We start from the raw sequence: 20,003 nt of genomic DNA, 5'->3' as shown, positions 1-20,003 counted from the left end.
AGTCCCATATTTGACCCTGTAACTTTCCAAAACACCATGGAACTTGCACATGAGAGGTTTAATTGTACAAATATTTTAATTCCTTACAGTAAATACTTTACTGTTAACAGTAATATGACATTCACAGTTAAAATGCAAGGCAGAACTTTATGCCTAATTTTTCACACTTTTTTAGATACTATTCATATTTAAGTGTGTTCCATATATCAATATTTGATGGAATGAAAGCCCTATTTCTTCTGTAACACCATGATACGTAATAAGTGTGGGTGCACTTAATATAAAATAGGTATACTATGGATGAACACACATATAGTTCAAATTCCAAGTTTTGATTTGGTTCAGGACTTGGACAATTGCCTCTGTCCTTAAAGGACCACTATAGTCACCCAGACCACTTCAGCTCAATGAAGTAGTCTGCAGAGAAACTGTTTACATTGCAGGGTTAATCCAGCCTCTATGAAGCTGTCTTCCTGACAGCCGCTAGAGGCGCTTCTGTGACGCTGAATGGGAAAAATCGCATTCAGCGTGCAGAATGTCCACAGGAAAGCATTGAGAAATGTTTTCCTATGGGCGTTTTTAATGCGCGCGTGGCTCTGGCCACGCATGCGCATTCCGCTCCACTCGGGAGCTGACGTCTGAGAGGTCACCAGCACAGGGGGACCCCGGTGCTGGATAAAGGTAAGTGGCTGAAGGGGTTTTAAATCCCTTCAGCCCAGCGGGAGGGGGGACCAGAGGGTGGGGCGGGACTAAGGGTTATATAGTGTCAGGAAAATTAGTTTGGTTTTCCTGACAATATAGTGATCCTTTAAGATATTAAAACATATCTATACCAATATATTGCTTCCATTAGGAAAGTGTTTTGTAAGTGTACATATACAAGATGCAACGTGGGTTTTTTAAAGACCCGCAAATGCCAATAATCAGGGATATCTGATAAATAAAACTTAAAAACAAATCATACTTTAGAGCCTGCCCACTGAGATATCTAGATGTGTTTGTTGTATGTTCTATGCACCTAACTTCAAAATTAGCTTTTTAGCCATCTTGTATAATCTGTTAAAACAAGTTTTATATCAGCTGTCCACATATCTGAGCATTACCCTACTCAAGGCTACTAACATTACCCTAATACTCCGTGGTTACTGGCCCATAGGTGCAGGTGGAACAGTGAGGGGTGAGTGTAAAAAAAAAAAAAAAAAAAAAAAAAAGTATCTGATGCACAGCACAATGGAACTTGTTGCTAGCACTTTATAAATACACACTATTATGTATGATAGGGTTTTGTGACTGAAGACGGGATGCACTTTACCATTACTGTTATCAAAGAGATGGATTTGTACACTTCACATTATATTGGTATTCATATAGCGCCAACCTGTTTCGGAGCGATTTACAGTATTATGAAAGGTGGCAATTTAACCATAAATGAGACAATTACAAAATGATACAGGAACAATAGGTAGAGGAGAACTCTGCTCAAACGAGCTTACAGTCGGACACTTTATCTATTCTCCACATTGGCAATCCTAATAATTCAAGATTTCTTTGGGGTATGGAAGTTGGCGGCATGTACTGACTGCAGGGGGACTTCCTGGGTTGTCAGCCAGTCCTCCCGGTTGGATCCAGTGAGGAGGGTGAGTATTTGGGCTGAAGGGGGGGCAAAGGTACAGCGATATAAGGCTCTCTCTCTAAATCTCTGCTGGGATTTCCATATACTTATTTTAAGCAGTATACCCAAACCTCCAATTATCACTTGTCTCTTTATTTTTAAAATCAAGGACCACCTTAGACATTTCTAGCCTTACTTTTGTGCTTAACCTATGTAGCCATCTTGGATACTCTATGGTCCTACCATAAGGTATTTGCTATAACTTTCCCTATATGTAGGCTAGTTTCCTTCCTAACTTCACACACTCTTGGATGCTGATCCTTGTGAGGCCAATGGTTATTTTCGAATCCTAATATTCACTACCTGCATGTCCTCACAATTTAGGGTATGGGGTATTATGGAGAACCTAAGGTGTAGTCAATTGACTGGAGTTATTTTGAAACAGAATGTTGGCTTACAAGCAGTAATGCCAGTTAAAAAATAAAAATGTTAACAGAAGAAACCTGATTTTTATTATGCGTTTTACAAGAACCTGTAATCTACAAAAAAGGAATAGGCTATACATTATGTTGGCAAAAACACTCTAGTAAATGTGTAGATAATGAGATATAATTACCTAAAGATCTCCCCCTCCTCAATGGTGCCTAAACTTTCTTTACGACTATGGTAGCCATATTAAGAGTCTTGTACTTTTGTGCCGAAGGTATAGCGATACAAGGTAGATAGTGGAAATGTATGTATTTAAAATTTAGCTACAATGTATAGATAGAATTGTTTTGTGTAAAGTCCATCTTCCTGGAAGAGGAGACCCAATGCCCTTTGAAGACCCAAGTAAGAGGGCAAACCATTGTGAAATATTTTGCACCCTTTCTGGGGAACAGGACCAGGGTACTCTTGGCATAATTGCTACTACTGCCTGTTGTAGTGGTTATGATGAGTGAAGTAACCCTTTAACACATAATTCAACCTTATGTGACTATACTCCGTAAAGCAAATGCTGACAGCTGATGAACTTCCATACTCTTCAGCCAGTTTGCAGCAGATGTTAGAGAACCTCTAGTGTTGCTTGTTGGGTTGGAACCTTTTCTCACTGCGACTGTTGGCGCATCTCTATTGATTATGTTACATTAAGCTCATGACTGAGTGTCATGTTGCGCAAAATGCATTAAGCGGTCTCCCTGGGATTGACTATTTTTTTGCTACTATGCCCTTGAATTTGTTCATTTTTTAGACTATTTCAATAAATGTTATGTTTTATATTATCATGGACTGCATCCGCAGTGGATGATTGTCAGAGAAACAGGCAGCCTGGATGTGCTAGGGTGAATCATGGTAGTTCCCAACAGGTGAGTCCGTGATATACCCTTTGTACAGCGCTATGGAATTTTTGCTGGTGCTATATAAATAATAATATAGTGGGATATTTATCATAGTGTACTGTTCTGAAATGTGTTACTAAAAGTGGGCCAATCACCATGTAAACCAGTGGAACCATCAGACTCTTAGTTGGTGACTAGTCACTTTGAATCCCCAACAATGCTCACTTTAGTGATTTACCTTATTATTGAAAAGTGTATTTTGTACTATCACTTCATCACGTGACTTGGGGATGATCATATGACTTTGAGAGATTCAGAGATTTATTTTGACTTTAATTATTTATGTAAATGTCAAGCTGTTTGGTTAGGTGATTTTTCTTATTCTTGTATCTTGCACTGAACATTGTAATTAGATTAGACATATTCTACCTCCTGCCAAGTGACGACTCTGTACTTGTCTAAAGGAGCTTGGCCAGGAAGTTTGTTGGTACACCCACCCAGTACACACCTAGTTAACTATTCCCACACACAAAACACAGGTATCCTGTCACCATGCAAGCCAAAATACAGAGATCATCTTTGTTATTTGACTCCTCTGTAATCTCACGGAGGTTTAGGAAGGCAAAAAAGGATTTTCGTATGTCCTTCGTCTGAGTAAAGAAAATTCATTTGCATCAAGTTCGCAAACTCTGTTTAGTGTTGAAACTGCACAATTTTAGTTGTGTTTTTGTTTTTTTCTTGGTCTTTTGGATCTCTCAATTTAATATTTGATGTCAAATCTAGACTCCAGGGAAAGGCAGAAGAGCTTTTTTTGTCATGGTGAGTAGAAACACAACATATTTGTGTCTGTATGCTTAAGGTCAGAATATTTTCTGGGTGATCCGAATATTAAGAGCCTAGCAAGAACTTTTGTTTGTTTAGCATATTTTTTACGTTTTATTGCCTTACAGGGAAAACAGATAGGTCTTTGTGCTCTTCACCCAGCTTGTCCAACCAGTATCTGTTTGCCTGTCTGAAGAATATTTAGGAAGAAAATGTGAAACTAGCTCAATCTCTGCTTAGTGACATAATGTCACAAAACAGTAACATTCACCAATTTTATTTTTAATAGATTTTTAAACCAATGATCCTCAACAAATATTACAAAATATACACAAACTCTCTGCAATCACTGCATATTTTTAAGATGCATACAAAAAGGAGACAGAAAAACAGATTCTTGTTAGCTTATAAATTGAACAAACCCTATCAAAGGAGGAACACTCAGTGATAGAGATGGTCATGCATAGTGTGACAACTATTTACCAATAAGCATAGCTAGTTTTACTGAAGGAGGGGGCTGTATTAGTAAACTGATGGGGGAAATGAGACCACAGATCATGGGTCTGAGAATCAGTAAGCTGGAAATTAACTTGTAAAGGAACATGGGGATTTGTATAAAGTGTAAATGCTGTGTGCACATTTATTTATTTATTTTGGAGGGGTTATTTTTTTATTGGTTTTGTATTAGCACAAGAAGCACTCCTCCTCTGATGTCATGCACTAGAGAGGCACTCTCATAGCTGGGGTGATTTTTGTAAATTGATGCACTTATAAGAAAAGCTGTGCTGAGATATAGGGATGGCTGATTTACTTGTACCATAACAAGCAAGGAACTTTTTTTTGTATCGCTTTAAGAGTTTTTTTTGGTTTTTTTTTTAATTCTTTATTTTTCTTGTGCATGTAAAGACATTTAAAATGTTGTCTTGCGATGCCACAACAGCATTGGCAAGCCGATTGAGGACAGTAGGTTTAACATGGCATGCGATTTGACAGCACATTTTTATATTTATATCAGGCTAGAGCCGGAACAGTCGTGTCAAGATAAGAGATACGATTTTAAACTATAGGTTATGATATTACAAGCGTAGTCTCACGTATGGTTAATTATTTGCATTTGCATCAGATTTATAAAACAGGCTAAATACCAACTGAGTAATGGCGTCTATTGTACTGGTTCTCATCATGGTTTGTAGGCTTAAAACCCATACATTGCTCCTCATATTAAAGGATACAATTTTAAACTAAAGGGTCAGAGAGTGTCAGCATAGTCAAACATACGGTTAATCATAAGCTTTTACATCAGTGCATATCTATGTCGCTTTGGGTCTTTAAGAAATGGAGCTTAATCAGGACATGCTACTCTAATCACAACAGCATTGTGTGTACCAGCGACAGGCTTAACCTGTCATTGCACAGCTTAAAGTAGATGTTGCAGTGAGGCTTAGAATGTGTATGGATACAACCACTGGAGCTGAGTGAGTTTCTACTGCATTAGATATCAGTGCATCACGGTGTTAGTTATCACAATATGGCTGCAGTGTATTTCAGAGCATGTTAGGTGGCAAGTGGTACACGAGAGGTTGTTGCCCCCTGTTGAGTCTATGGGGTTATGAAAGTCTCTGTGCTGGCATGTAATGCTCCTTCCCCTCTGTCACAGATCTGCTGGTCACAGGTACTCATCTTTGTGCGGTAGATCTCCCCTTGTCAGGCTCGGTGATCCGGTGAGTCGCACTTGTCCCATGTGTAGGGTACATGTGAGTCCACTTGGCCGTTACTCGCTTTCATCCTTCGCCTCTTGCTCTCGGCCCCGCCAGGGGACATCTGTTATGGGCAGTAGGTGTTTCTCTCTCCCAAACAGCGGCAGACCGGCGGTTATATTTTGTTTGGGCCCCTCTGGCTTGGCAGGTGATGCAACCGTGGCTCATAGAGACTCCCTGGTGTAGGAGTGATGGCACAGGGCTGTGATCCGCCGCCGCGAGGTGAGTCTTGCGGGTTCCGTGCGCCTCAATCCCCATGCGGCTCAAGCTTTCCTCAGTGGGGACCGGGATGGCCCCCCTGGCCCAAAGGGGTGGGGGAACGGGGCCGGCAAGCGACTCAGGCAATCGGCATGTGGTAGTCTGGAAGGGAAGCCCGGCGGCGGCCGTCCACCTGGCTCCCCTCCTGGGTAGGCCGCGGCCCTCAAAGCTCCGTGCTCCCTCCTGGGGACCAGAACTCCCGATCTCGGGGTCTGCAGCCTCTCCCACAGCCGTGGGTATCTCGTGGGCTCGTTTGTTGTGCGAAAGTCTGCGTTAAGTAGCTTAAGAGGCCCGGTTTCACCGGAGCCTCTCCTGCATGCGACCAGTTAGCATGGCGGTCCGGCCCCGCCCCGCTTTAAAGAGTTTTTAAATAAAATCTAGGGTTAGCTCATATACACAAAACATAAAGGGCTGGATTATTTTAGCAGAGTAAGGGTTTAGTGTGTTTGCTGAATACCAATATGCCCGTAGACTTCATGCTATTCAGTAAATAAAAAGAAAAGAGAAAGCAGCCCATCGTAAGAAAGTTACGTACATACAGCCCTTCTGATAATGTATGTAAGCATTGCCTGGTGGTTCACACGACTAATTGTATGTGATGTGTCTGTTTTCATTGTTCTTCTCATTCAATGAATTGAATTCACCTATATTGTTATCTTTCTACAACAAGGAAACAAACAATTGAAAACCTATTGTTTGTACATTCCGATGCTGTGCACCATAGAGATGTTTTAGTACTTTAAACAAAGTACTTCTTCCTATTATACGGCTTGCCTATTTTACTCGATAGGTATCTGTTTTCTCTCTAATGAAAACAAAACTAAATGTTATTTGAGAACATATTCAGCATTAGTCCTTATGATTTTTAAGAGATGAAAGTGAATCGGGTAGGAAGTGTGAAGGAGGAGACTCCTATGCATATCTCTATCATTCCAGAGTTGTTATTGATAAAACTAGGTCTATATTGTGTAATTATACAGAAAAGGGGTGATAGAGCAGCGCTAAACATACTGTAAACAAGAGAGTGGGAGGCAGCACACCTCATAGTAGGGGAATCCCTCGAGCCCCTAAGAAAACTAAGATAAGTCAAACACAAATACAGGTAGCACCAAGAATATAACAAACAATAGTGATATTATAGAAATAATAGTCAGTGGTGTATATGCAACAATAACATATACACATGTAAAAAGAGTCCACAATAAAACCTAGATGAAAGTATAAAAACATGATACTAATTGTGTAGTCTCGCTTGATAGCAGCATATGAAAAGAAACACAAAACAAGGCAAACCAATAGTACATACAGTATGGTAGTATAAAGTAGGACAAACTACACTTAAAACATATGTCAACTCACATAAAATAGAGCTATAACCAGCTCTGGGTAAAACAGCATGAAGTGGTTTTATTATATATACACACTATATTTTGTAATGCAGACATAATTATTCAGGTGCTAAAACGGTTTTGCCAGCAAGTAAAAGACATAATCGTATATAAATACAATAGTAGGAAAGATGGACAATGCATCCAATTTACTAAATTAATCAGATCTTCATAGTGTACTCTGTAGGTTAACAATAAATAAAACCTCTTACAAGTTATATAGATTTAACCTGCCCATCCAGAGATACAACTCCTTCAAACAAATGCTAATTGAAAGCCTTCTGAAGGTTTTAAGGCACAACTGGGAGGGGGAGGTTTCTAATTGCATTTCTGCCTTTAGTGCCAAGTAACCTAGGTACTCCTAAAATAGCAGTTGTGAAAATGTTAAACTTAAATTCATGATAGTTTAATTTTGCAGATCATGCAAATTAGTTAACACTAGCAGTACTGTATGCTTTGCACACGCATGCTGGTACGCTGCTTGAGAAAGCACCAGGCACGCATGCCTTGTGTGGGATTTCTTTATAGGTGCCCAAGTGCACATGGGAGCTCCCAAGGCATCATGTGACAACATGGTGAGGGCTTAATGCTCTCGCATCGATAACCGCACATGTGCATTAGCTCCCATCGCATGACATCGGAGAAGGTGGAAGCGCCGAGGGACATCAGCTCTGGAATCGAGTGACTAAATAAAGTGTTTTTTTTTTTTTTAATTAAATGCATTAAAGTAGTATTGTTGCCTGGAGTGTCCCTTTAATAGACGACTTGCATGCAAATTTTACATTCAAATATATAAAACATAAAATATACTGTCACTATAAAATACAATCCAGTTCAATAACCGGATGCACAATTCGTGTTGTCACACAGTAAATGAGCAAATTAGGATATAACAATATTAACATTATTCCTAATAAATTCTATCCTTTTTGAACCCTTTCTCTAATTTATCATCTTTCCAGGAAAGGGGTGCAAATTGGAAATCACTTCATAAATAAACCAGTTACATTAAAGGACCACTATAGTGCCAGGAAAACAAACTAGTTTTCCTGGCACTATAGTCGGGGCCGGCCTTAGGCCTTTGGGCGCCCTGTGCGAAAAATCTTCACAGCGCCCCTCCTTCCCGTCCCGCCCTCCCTCCTTCCCCCTCTCCTTCCCCCTCCCCACACACCCTGTCACACACACAGGCAGACAGCCATACACACACACAAACACTCGCAGGCAGTCACACACAGACAGCCACACACAAACACACACACAGACATAGAATGTGATGGCAGATAAGAACCACTCGGCCCATCTAGTCTGCCCAGGCAGTCACACATAGTCAGTCACACACACACAGGCAGACAGCCACACACACAGGCAGGCAGTCACACACACAGGCAGGCAGTCACACACACAGGCAGGCAGTCACACACAGACAGCCACACACAAACACACAGGCAGACAGCCAAACACACTCACACACACACAGACAGTGACACACACACACACACAGACAGTGACACACACACACACACAGGCAGACAGCCACAGACAGACAATCACACACACACACACACACACACAGGCAGACAGTCACACACACACAGGCAGACAGTCACACACACACAGGCAGACAGTCACACACACACAGGCAGACAGTCACACACACACAGGCAGACAGTCACACATACACACAGGCAGACAGTCACACACACAGAGAGTCAAACACACAGTCACACACACAGGCAGACAGACACACACACAGGCAGTCACACACACACACACACAGGCAGACAGTCACACACAGGCAGTCAAATACACAGACAGTCACACACACAGGCAGACAGCCACACACAGACAGTCAAATACACAGACAGTCACACACACAGGCAGACAGCCACACACAGACAGTCACACACACATAGAGACAAACACACAGCCACACACACAGTCAGATAGACAGACAGACACACACACACACACAAGCAGACAATCACATAGTTACCTCTGTTCCTTGTGGAGGCAGACAGGCAGTGCAGCTCCTGGATTGTGGTTGTTGGAGGAAGCAGGGACTCCTTCCTGCTTCCCCTGCAGCAGTTAGACGGCAGTTTAGCTCCGCCCCCGCCGCATGGTAAGCCCCGCCCCCACCAAGCCCCGCCCCCGCCGCAAACACACGCAGGCAGTCACACACAGACAGCCACACACAAACACACACAGATATAGAATGTGATGGCAGATAAGAACCACTCGGCCCATCTAGTCTGCCCAGACAGTCACACACACAGAGAGTCAAACACACAGGCAGACAGCCACACACAGACACACACATAGGCAGTCACACACACACAGGCAGACAGTCACACACACAGGCTGTCAAATACACAGACAGTCACACACACAGGCAGACAGCCACACACAGACAATCACACACACATAGAGTCAAACACACAGCCACACACACAGGCAGACAGCCACACACACAGGCAGACAGACAGACACACACACACACACACACAAGCAGACAATCACATAGTTACATCTGTTCCTTGTGGAGGCAGACAGGCAGTGCAGCTCCTGGATTCTGGTTGTTGGGGGAAGCAGGGACTCCTTCCTGCTTCCCCTGCAGCAGTTAGACGGCAGTTTAGCTCCGCCCCGCCGCATGGTAAGCCCCGCCCCCGCCACAATTTATTTATTTTTTTTTTATTCCGGCCGGCCATGTGTGAGCTGTGCGGCCGCAGGGCGCCCCCTGCTCCATGGCGCCCTGTGCGACCGCACACCTCGCACACCCCTAAGGCCGGCCCTGACTATAGTGCCCTGAGAGTTCCCCCACCCTCACTTTCCTACTCCAGCCAGGCTGAATGGAGAGGAAGGGGGTTAAACACTCACCTTTCTCCAGTGCCGGCTCCCTCGGCGCTGGGGACTCTCCTCCCTTTTCTGACGTCACCGGCTGCATGCGCAGCAAGAGCCGCGCACGCATTCAGCCAGTCCGTAGGAAAGCATTCTCAATGCTTTCCTATGGATGCTGGCGTCTTCTCACAGTGAAAATCACAGTGAGAAGCGCGGAAGCGCCTCTAGCGCCTGTCAATGAGACTGCTATGTTTGCAGCAGGCAGGGTTAATCCTAGATGGACCTGGCACCCAGCCCACTTCATTAAGCTGAAGTGGTCTGGGTGCCTATAGTGGTCCTTTAAGTAGCTTAAAAGAAAGTTTTACTTCTTTCAATCACATGATTAATTGTCTGGCACAAGTGAGAAAATTTGTTTATGTATTGCTTTTCTATTTATTTATGTAAGCTCATAGTATTATTAACATTTTATACTGCTAAAAATGCCATAATTGCCAAATCCGGGGATTTGTTTGTTTGTTTTGCCACAATGTGTTCAGTTATTTTGATACCCATAAAAGCATCTAATGAATTTTATAATAGGACAAACAAGTTTAGTTTTTTTCTCTTTCTGGGAGTTACCCATGGACTCAAAGATGACTGCTCTATGTTGCTTTGTGATATATTACTCAAAAAAAAGTTAACTCTCATGCCAATTCAAATTAAAATACATGTTTTTAAAAATGAAAAATAAAAGGTTAGGGCTGCGCCAAAATATAGTCAATATATAGACAATAAATAGTCCAAATAAGTAAGGAAGAAAGTCTTATCTAAAGCAGGTCTTCTAGGGTACGCAGGATTTCTAGATGTAAGGTCCAGAACGGAAATCCTCGTTGTTTTTTCTCCTTGGAAATTCACTCGTATGTGGGAAATAGAAAGAATAGAGAACAAAAAATAGTGCAATATGTCTGATAGGGAATAAATATAATAATAAAAGCTGGTATAAAACTCACAAGTATAAGAGCTATAACCTGCTCTTAGTATAGAAGGCGTACAGTGGTACAATCCCCGCTTGTGGGATTTAAGGGGAATTCCTCCGTCAGTGATGTATCCAAAATTCAAATATAAAAAGAAGGGAGAGACAACCAATAGTGCTCACTGAATAAAATGCAAAGATAAAATAATTGAATAAAATGGTACTCACAAGGGCGGAGCAGGCCAACTGCTCCTTGGAAATCGCGCTGGTGGTATTATCCCCACCTCGGGATTACTTGGAGTCCAGGGGTGCCAGGTAGCAAACAATATACGGTGTATTAAAAAGATAGATGGCACCAATAAAAAGTAACCAAATGATCTTTAATATATAAAATACACAGTAAAATATCTGTGTATTTTATATATTAAAGATCATTTGGTTACTTTTTATTGGTGCCATCTATCTTTTTAATACACCGTATATTGTTTGCTACCTGGCACCCCTGGACTCCAAGTAATCCCGAGGTGGGGATAATACCACCAGCGCGATTTCCAAGGAGCAGTTGGCCTGCTCCGCCCTTGTGAGTACCATTTTATTCAATTATTTTATCTTTGCATTTTATTCAGTGAGCACTATTGGTTGTCTCTCCCTTCTTTTTATATTTGAATTTTGGATACACCACTGACTGAGGAATTCCCCTTATATCCCACAAGCGGGGATTGTACCGCTGTACGCCTTCTATACTAAGAGCAGGTTATAGCTCTTATACATGTGAGTTTTATACCAGCTTTTATTATTATATTTATTCCCTATCAGACATATTGCACTATTTTTTGTTCTCTATTCTTTATTTCCCACATACGAGTGAATTTCCAAGGAGAAAAAACGAGGATTTCCGTTCTGGACCTTACATCTACAAATCCTGCGTACCCTAGAAGACCTGCTTTAGATAAGACTTTCTTCCTTACTTATTTGGACTATTTATTGTCTATATATTGACTATATTTTGGCGCAGCCCTTCCTTTTATTTCTCTTTTACGTTATCTCTTTAAGGGTATTTGAGGGATTCCCTTATAAGGTTGCTGCCTTTTGGTTTTTTAGCGCTTACTCGTGTCTCTATTTTTAACATGTTTTTAAAAATGCCTGACTTCCATTTAGAAATATAATATGGTAGGTATATAAACTGAGACCTAAGGGTAGAGTAGGGGCACACAATTACATGTCATCATTGCTTATTTACCTCCTTTCATCCAATAGCCACAGAAATCCCCCGCCACAAGCAACCAATGACTGGTGCGTTAAAAGACAGATGAATTCATAAGCGCTCGAGAGTCTGTATGGGCTGAAGCCCTGGATTTGGGCTAATGAGATCTCTGGATCTCTACAGGTAGTGAAGTAGGCCGGAGGATATATCAGTATTTTTATTATTACATCAAGCAGCTGCTTCTTATAAAAAGAAAGATTAGTAGTATAGTGCTCCAGCAGGCTACTTAGGGAGAGGGGGTGGTGACCCAGATGGTTGTAGAAGGAGGTGGTGTTGGGGAACTTTGCCGCACTCCCCTGTATTAGTTATGCAGTGTAGTGGAATCATATTGAATACATGCCTGTGCAGCATGTTTTTTTTATCGGTGTTTTTATTGAGATGCTGGATAACTCGTGGTCGGAGATCAGGTTACATAACATAACCTTTAGTGATTTTAAGTATGGTCCAGTTTTCCCTAAGTGCAGTTAGATTAGAGACCGTGATGGTTTTTGTTTAATAACTAGATTATATGTGAATCCATTGCGCTTTTAATATAGGGGGCCCTAGCCCACTTTACATGCTACATGCATTACTCTTGCATTTTACCAAAGAGAAACAAAATTGAATAAGTATTCATGATTTCACTTGGAAATTCTAGACTACAAATTATCAACATGACATCACTAGAGCATGAGGAGAGGGGATCTTAAAATCTACTTTAAAATGTTAGGTGGAGGGTGCTAATTTACTATTTCACTGTTTTCAGGGCTGTTCTCGGATAAAGGAATTATGGACAGAAACTTTAATCTATATTTTTCTCTCTTGTGTTTTCCCGTACCATTATACCCAGAGCTGCACATTGTCTGTATTTTTCCCAAGTAGTGCCCCTAAACACTCTAAATGTATCAAAATGGTCTTGGGGCTGCCAGGAAGGCCATTCGGCACACATGGAATTCACCAGACAAACCCAGCTTGTTATGTATTTTCAAATTAGACTATGGGCTCAAGTTGTATTGGGTTGAGGCCTCCCAGCATAGGAAACAGGGTTCTTGTGAACTTTTTTTTATTTAATATTGTTTAATTTATGTTTTGTTATATTTTAATTACTACCTCGGACTCCCAGTATTACTACTCTGGAACACCACCTAAAGGTCCATAGTATCTGGAGATATGCTGTTTTTTACATCCTAAAGTGTAAGTGCGACCAATAAATGTGTTATATTTTTTTACAACGTACTTTCACTATATTTGATTCTTTTGCTTTCCATATCTGATTGGAAGAAAACCACATCTAACATCTCATACTCATCATAGTACCCCTGAGTGGGTGAAAGGCCTGATTCCCTCATCTGTTTGTGAGTGCACTCATATCACATTTATTTATATTCCTAATTTAAACTATTTTACGCTATGTTAGCTATTTAATTTATTTATACAGAGCACATATTTGGAGGATCCGCCTCAATACAGGTCATTCTATATTTTTTATATATATATATATATTTCAACGTATTCTGGGTGGTTTCCACTTCTTGGTATATAGGTTATGGTTATTCCTATTAATGTGGAATGTTAATTTTGCTGATAATTGTAACATTATTTACAAATACACAATCTAGTTTTAAAGGGACTCTCCAGACAGAGTCTTTTACTCACCTCGTTCCAGCGCCGGGAGCCTCGTGAAGCCGCGCCCCCTATTTCGTCAAAATGACGAAATAGGCGGGCGCGAGCAATCAGACGCTTCCATTTGGAAGCGTCATTGCTCCCTTGTGCGCATGCGCGGCTTCGCCACACATGCGCACAGACTTCAGAGGGCGGCATTCATGCCGCCCTCTGAAGTCCTGAGCGCACTACCGCGCATGTGCTCGGCCGCGAGCTGACTGACAGCTCAGCTCGCGGTCTTTGCCTGCCCCCCTCCTCTGCTGACAGGCTGGAGAGAGAAGGCGCGCACACAGTGCCTTCTCTCTCCTGCACACGTCAGACGTATTTTAATACGTCTAACGTATACAGGGCCCTGCATGATAGGAAGTCCCTCTGGTGGCCGTCTGAGTGACGGCCACTGGAGGTGTTCCTATCAATCAATGTAAACACTGTATTTTCTCTGAAAATACAGTGTTTACATTAGATTGCCTGCAGGGAGCTATAGATCATACCTGAACAACTACATTAAGCTGTAGTTGTTCAGGTGACTATAGTGTCCGTTTAATTTATTTTTAGTATTTGTCTTGTATGATACGGTCAACCTGGAAGCCTCGACTCCGGTTATATTTTTTTTGTTTCATTCAAGACAATAAAATTTCTTAGGCAGTTGAAAAACGACTAGGTTTGTTAAAATTATGCTAGAGCTTTAGAATGTGACGGCAGATAAGAACCATTCGGCCCATCTAGTCTGCCCAATTTTCTAAATACTTTCATTAGTCTCTGGCCTTATCTTATAGCTAGGATAGCCTTATGCCTATCCCACCTTTCCTTAACTCCTTTACTGTGTTAACCTCTACCACTTCAGCTGGAAGGCTGTTCCTTGCATCCACTAGCCTCTCAGTAAAGCAATACTTCCTGATATTATTTTTAAACCTTTGCCCCTCTAATTTCTTTTTTTTTAAAATTCTTTATTTTTGTTGTGCAGGTGATTACAGATTATTGTCATACGCCACAACAGCGTTCATTTTCATACAGTAACAGATGAGTTATACAGTGACATAAGGAACTTGCACAAAATTTTTGTTTTTGTTAAACATGCTAATCTAGACGATTTGTGTATATGTTAGCCAGCTTATTGACAGAGGATTATTTCTAAGTGTTGCTTCCGCTCGATTGAAAGTTTTATAATACTCTCTAGCTATTGCCCCTCTAATTTAACCTTTAGCTTTAACCTTTTCAGATTGAGATGCACCATTCTGTATTGTCTTTCTTGCGGTAGGCTAGATTCATGATCCAACTCATTTTTACTGTTACCCCTGGGGTGAAAAAAACATTTATTATTTTGCAGGAAGCCATGTTATGGAACAGGGAGGCGGGCACCTCAGGAATGTGCCTTAGGCATGTTTACTCCTCCCTTCCTAATCCTACACGCTACACTGAGTTTTGTATGAAGTCTTTGCCAGTCAATCTTCCTATCTGTAACAGACATTTTATAGGCCGCTTTTGTTTTGGAAACAGTTCATAGGCTTTAAAATCAATGCTTTGTCCCAAAGCTATTCTGTTGTTTTTACTGACATCATTCTATTACATCAAGCATGTCAAACTTGCGGCCCATGGGCCGCATGTGGCCCACAATTGATATATTTGCAGCCCACATGCCCTGGGGCCACTTTGTGTTGTGGCTGCGACCAGCTGCAAGATAGCAAAGATATTTCCTGTCTGATTCTGGTCTTTCCTCCCATGGGCGATTGCGTGCTCCCGCAGGGCAGCCGCTACCCTTCCCTCCTGCTGGCTGTGCCAGAGGAGCGTCTGGCCTGCTTGAGTAGAGAAGAGCAGGGCTGGAACTGGAAGAGGGGCTTGGGGGACCTTCCTGTGTAGTGTGCTAAATTGTGGAGGGGTGCAGTGTAAATTTTAGGGAAGGGGAACAGTTTTATTTAGGGGAAGGAGGGGGCCAATGTAATAAATTGGGGAGAGGGGGCAGTGTATTAATTTGGGGGATGGAGGCAGTGTATTAAATTGGGGTAGGGAGTGGGGCAGTGTATTAGAGTGGTGGAAGGGGAAGGGCAATGTATTAATTTGGGGAGTGGGGCAGTATATTAGTGTGGTTGGAGTGGGCAGTGTGTTAAATTGGGGTGAGGGCAGTGTATTAATTTGGGGGAGGGAGGGGACAGCGTACGAGAGTGGTGGGAGGGGGATTAGTGTAAAATTGGGGGGAGGGCAGTGTATTCAATTAGAGTGGAGGGAGGAGGGGCAGTGTATTAGATTCAGGGCAGTCTATTAGATTGGGCGGAGTGGCAGTGTATTGGATTTGTGGGCAATGTATTGTTTTTGTGGGGAGTGTATTAGAAAGGGGTGGGGCAGTGTATGGGATTTGAGGGCAGTGTATTAGAATGGGGGGGAATGGGCACTGTATTAGATTGGGTCTTCATGGAGGTGATAAACGCTCCCCATGGAGATGCTGATTGGCCACACATGCACAATAGCCTCCCAATGATTTACTATGTGAAAGCATTGGATTGGTTGAGATCATCAAGCTGGATGATCTCAACCAAAGTGAAGAACACACTCATAGGACTTCAAAATCAACAAGATAACGTAATTAAAAAAAAAATATATATTTTTTTACAGCTGTGCAGCAGCATACATTCCCCACTTTAGTCATATTACCAAATTTTTCTTAATATATCAAGGTAGTTGGACTGATAAAATTGGTTATATGCACATGCACGTCTTCGTAAAAGAAATTTGCTCTTTTGTTTACTTTGAAGCCCTACAAGCGTGAGGACGTCCTGTGTCAGTTAGGCAACTTTTTGTATACTGTACTTTTCTAAATAAACCTACGTTTCTATGAAAACCGAAGTTTTTGTTTTTTTGCGTCCCACATCAACTAAAACCTTGTTTATTCGGCCCGTGTTAGCCTTTGAGTTTGACATGCTTGTATTACATCATTCAGAATTATTCCTCCCTATGAAGTGCAGAACAATGCCTGGCTTTTACTTTGCATCCATCAGATGTTAATTCATTACTTGTGAGTAAATATTTAAACACGATTTTGCGGTTGGAAGATAAACAGCTTTTAAAGAGTTAAGGCAGACCTTTTATAATAGATATACAGATGCAGCATTGATAAAGCTGGGAAGCATAATTTACAGTGTGCATGCAGCTTCTGCTTCAATATATACTAGTTGAAAATTGCATGATTTTGCTATTACATGACGAAAAGTCATGATTTTATTAAAGACACAGAGGCGAGTATTGCATATCCCTTTCTTTACTGTCCACCAATAGCAGCAAAGAATACAAAGAGAATGAAAAAACAATGAACATACAGTAACATAGGCCCCTCCCTGCACAGGTCCCAGTATAATAGGTAGCACTTCCCTTCCATTTCCCTCTTTCTGAAGACACCATACACAAAGTCCATAACAGGAACATCAATATAGTAAACTTTCAAACCAAGAGGAGGATCGTCACGTCAATTAACAGGGAAGCACAACTGGGTGATTGCCGACCAAATTCCATTTGCAGGGAAAGGCCCTCACAGACATTCCGCCGGAACAGATCAGGCGGTGAAAACATAAAGAACAGGAGCCCAGGGGTTAAACCAGTACTTGAGACTAACATCAAGGCCAGACAGAGCAAGGCCCACCAACATCTTCAGTGAAATAACCAGATAGACCCAAACTGACATAGTCAAACAGCCAAATCCCTTTCAACACAGGCCCCACTTACCGTACCAAATCGAGACGATACAGGTCACCTATATAGTGAAATAACTGGGGGGGGGGGGAAAGACAAGCTAAACATAACATGAGTAGTATAAAATGAGTGGGACAATACTCGCCACCGTGTCTTTAATAAAATCATGACTTTTCATCATGTAATAGCAAAATCATGCAATTTTATGACAAGACACGGAGGCTCATATTGCAAGTTTAAAGCTGATCGACTACTGCCGCAAACGTATGAGGAACCGGTCTAAAGTAAAATTCCCGGAAAACAGATTCCCTCCACCAGTTAGCCATCCTCATGAGATCCTCCAGACGCGCACCTGAAGCCATCATTGAAGATGCCGAAGGCCCCCCTGACCGAATGGGCAACAAAAAGTATTAATACCGGCTTGAGAGAGTAGCCATTTAACCCAGCGAGATAAAGTGGTGCTAGTGACGGGGTTAAACGGAGGACGGGTGGATAAAAACAGATTCGGAGAGGATGCGGAATGGTGTAGTTTAGTGCGATTCTCATATTCGCATAGGCAAGCCACCGGACACAGCGCCGGTGTAGTGGGGAAACTTGGATAAGATATTGACCTAATAGACGTTTTGGTGCGTCTGCTGATATTGAACGTTACTCCTTCTGGGGTATATGATCTGGCATCAAAGTCCAGTGCTCGGACATCCGAGAACCTTTTGCAGGAGATGAGACAAAACAAACAGACCAACTTGGCTGATAGTTGTCTAGGGAGAGCGTGGAATTAGTGGGCCAAGAAGTGAGGAAGGATAATACCACTGATACATCCCAGGTCGCGTTGTAGCGCAGCCGGGAAAGGCGAGAACCTTTGAGGAGCCGACACACCAAGGAGTGCTGTCCCACCGGGCAGCCAGCGAAACCCTAATGGATCGAGGAGATGGCCGACCGATATAGGTTGATGGTCTTGTAGGCCTTACCTGCTTCAAAGAGGGAAGTCAGGAACTGTAAGACCGTGGTCACAGGGGCTGAAACGGGATCCATGTCCCTAGCCAGGCACCAACTAGCCTAAGCTCGCCAAGCTGACCCATATGCCAGTCTAGTGCCGGGAGCCCATGCTTCTGCCAGCAGGCGTCTAGTAGAGTCTGAAACTCCCTGGACCTCCCAGGGTCCTCTGAAATCCGCCATGCCAGGAGCGGGAGGGAACCCTCTAACAGGAGAGAGTGGCAACACCCTATCGGATCCAGTAGAATTTCCTGGAAGGATGGCAACAGGCTGGGATAATCCACTGTCATCCTGAGAAGCTGAGGGAACCACGATTGTGTTTACCAGAAAGGGGTCACTAGGACCAGCTCGGCCTGGTATCTGCAGGAGTGTAGAAGGGTGCGAGGGATCATGGAGAAAGGGGGGGGGGAGGCATATAGGAGGCCTCCGCTCCAGTTCTGCAGGAAGGGGTCCACTGCCTCCGCCGCCGGGTCTGGTTGCCAGCTGAAGAGTCGCGGGAGTTGGGCGTTGAGCCGGGATGCGAATAGGTCTATAGCAAAAGGGCCCCAAAGAGACGATATACTGGAGAACACATTCGTGTCCAATTTCCAGTCGCTGGCATCCGATAGATATCGTGAACCCCAGTCCGCCTGGACGTTGTGTAGTCCTGGTAGGTATTCCGCTTGGACCACCATGTTCCGGTCTAAGCAAAAGTCCCAAAAGTCTTTCGCCAATCTGGCCAGAACCGCAGACTGAGTACCACCCAAGTGGTTGACATAACTCACCGCAGAGACGTTATCCATGCGGAGGCGGATGCATGTATGAGCCCGGTCCCTCGCGAAGCTGTGGATCGCGAAGGAGCCTGCCAAGAGTTCCAATGCGTTGATGTGGAGTCGGGATTCGGATTCCGACCAGCGACCCCCTGTCGACACACCCTCACAATGAGCCCCCCAGCCATGGAGGCTTGCATCTGAGACGATGGTGAACTCCGGCATGGAGCCGAAGATTGCCCTGTCGTTCCAAGCGGATAGGTTGAGGATCCACCATCGCAGTTCGTCCTTTGTCTTGTTGTCTAGCGACACCAGGTTCGCGTAGGATGCACCGGCCCTCAGGTGAGCTAATTTCAGGTGTTGCAGTGCACGGTAGTGGAGCGGACCCGGGAACACTGGTTGAATGGACGATGCGAGGAAGTCAGAGGCGCACCAGATGCCGCAAGGTGAGTTGCGGCCGTATGAGAGCTCTGCGGAGCTCCTTGCGTATCGAACGAGTCTTGGACATCAGAAGGCTCAGAGTGGCCGCCTCCGTATCCACTAGGAATCCCAAGAATTCCATACAAGTGGCGGGAGTCGGGCACGACTTTTCCCGGTTGATAATGAAACCCAGGCGGGAAAGTAGGTTCACCGCCAGCCGCAGGAGCGCAAGAAGTATGGAGCATTCCTGGGCCATGAGCAGGATGTCGTCCAAGTATATGATTAGACGAATGCCTCGACTACGTAGCCAGGCCA

General features: G+C 43.1%; 1 protein-coding gene across 2 annotated transcripts in view; it reads left to right on the top strand.

Moving 5' to 3' along the window:
* Nucleotides 1-20,003, top strand: part of CRYBG1 (crystallin beta-gamma domain containing 1) — a 264,471-nt gene that overhangs the window by 137,143 nt on the left and 107,325 nt on the right. Inside the window, exon 1 of one of the 2 annotated variants that reach the window (XM_063443544.1) lies at nt 3,573-3,750. The exons of the other annotated variant lie outside the window; for it this stretch is intronic. Coding sequence (XP_063299614.1) covers nt 3,748-3,750 — 3 coding nt within the window. The 5' untranslated portion in view covers nt 3,573-3,747. Of the gene's footprint in view, nt 1-3,572; nt 3,751-20,003 lie in introns of those variants that run through there. 2 annotated transcript variants of the gene reach the window in all.

The sequence above is a fragment of the Pelobates fuscus genome, chromosome 2 (genome assembly GCF_036172605.1).
Source record: "Pelobates fuscus isolate aPelFus1 chromosome 2, aPelFus1.pri, whole genome shotgun sequence".
Taxonomy (NCBI): domain Eukaryota; kingdom Metazoa; phylum Chordata; class Amphibia; order Anura; family Pelobatidae; genus Pelobates; species Pelobates fuscus.
Note: the sequence above shows the minus strand (reverse complement) of the source record. Positions and strands in the feature narration are given on the sequence as shown.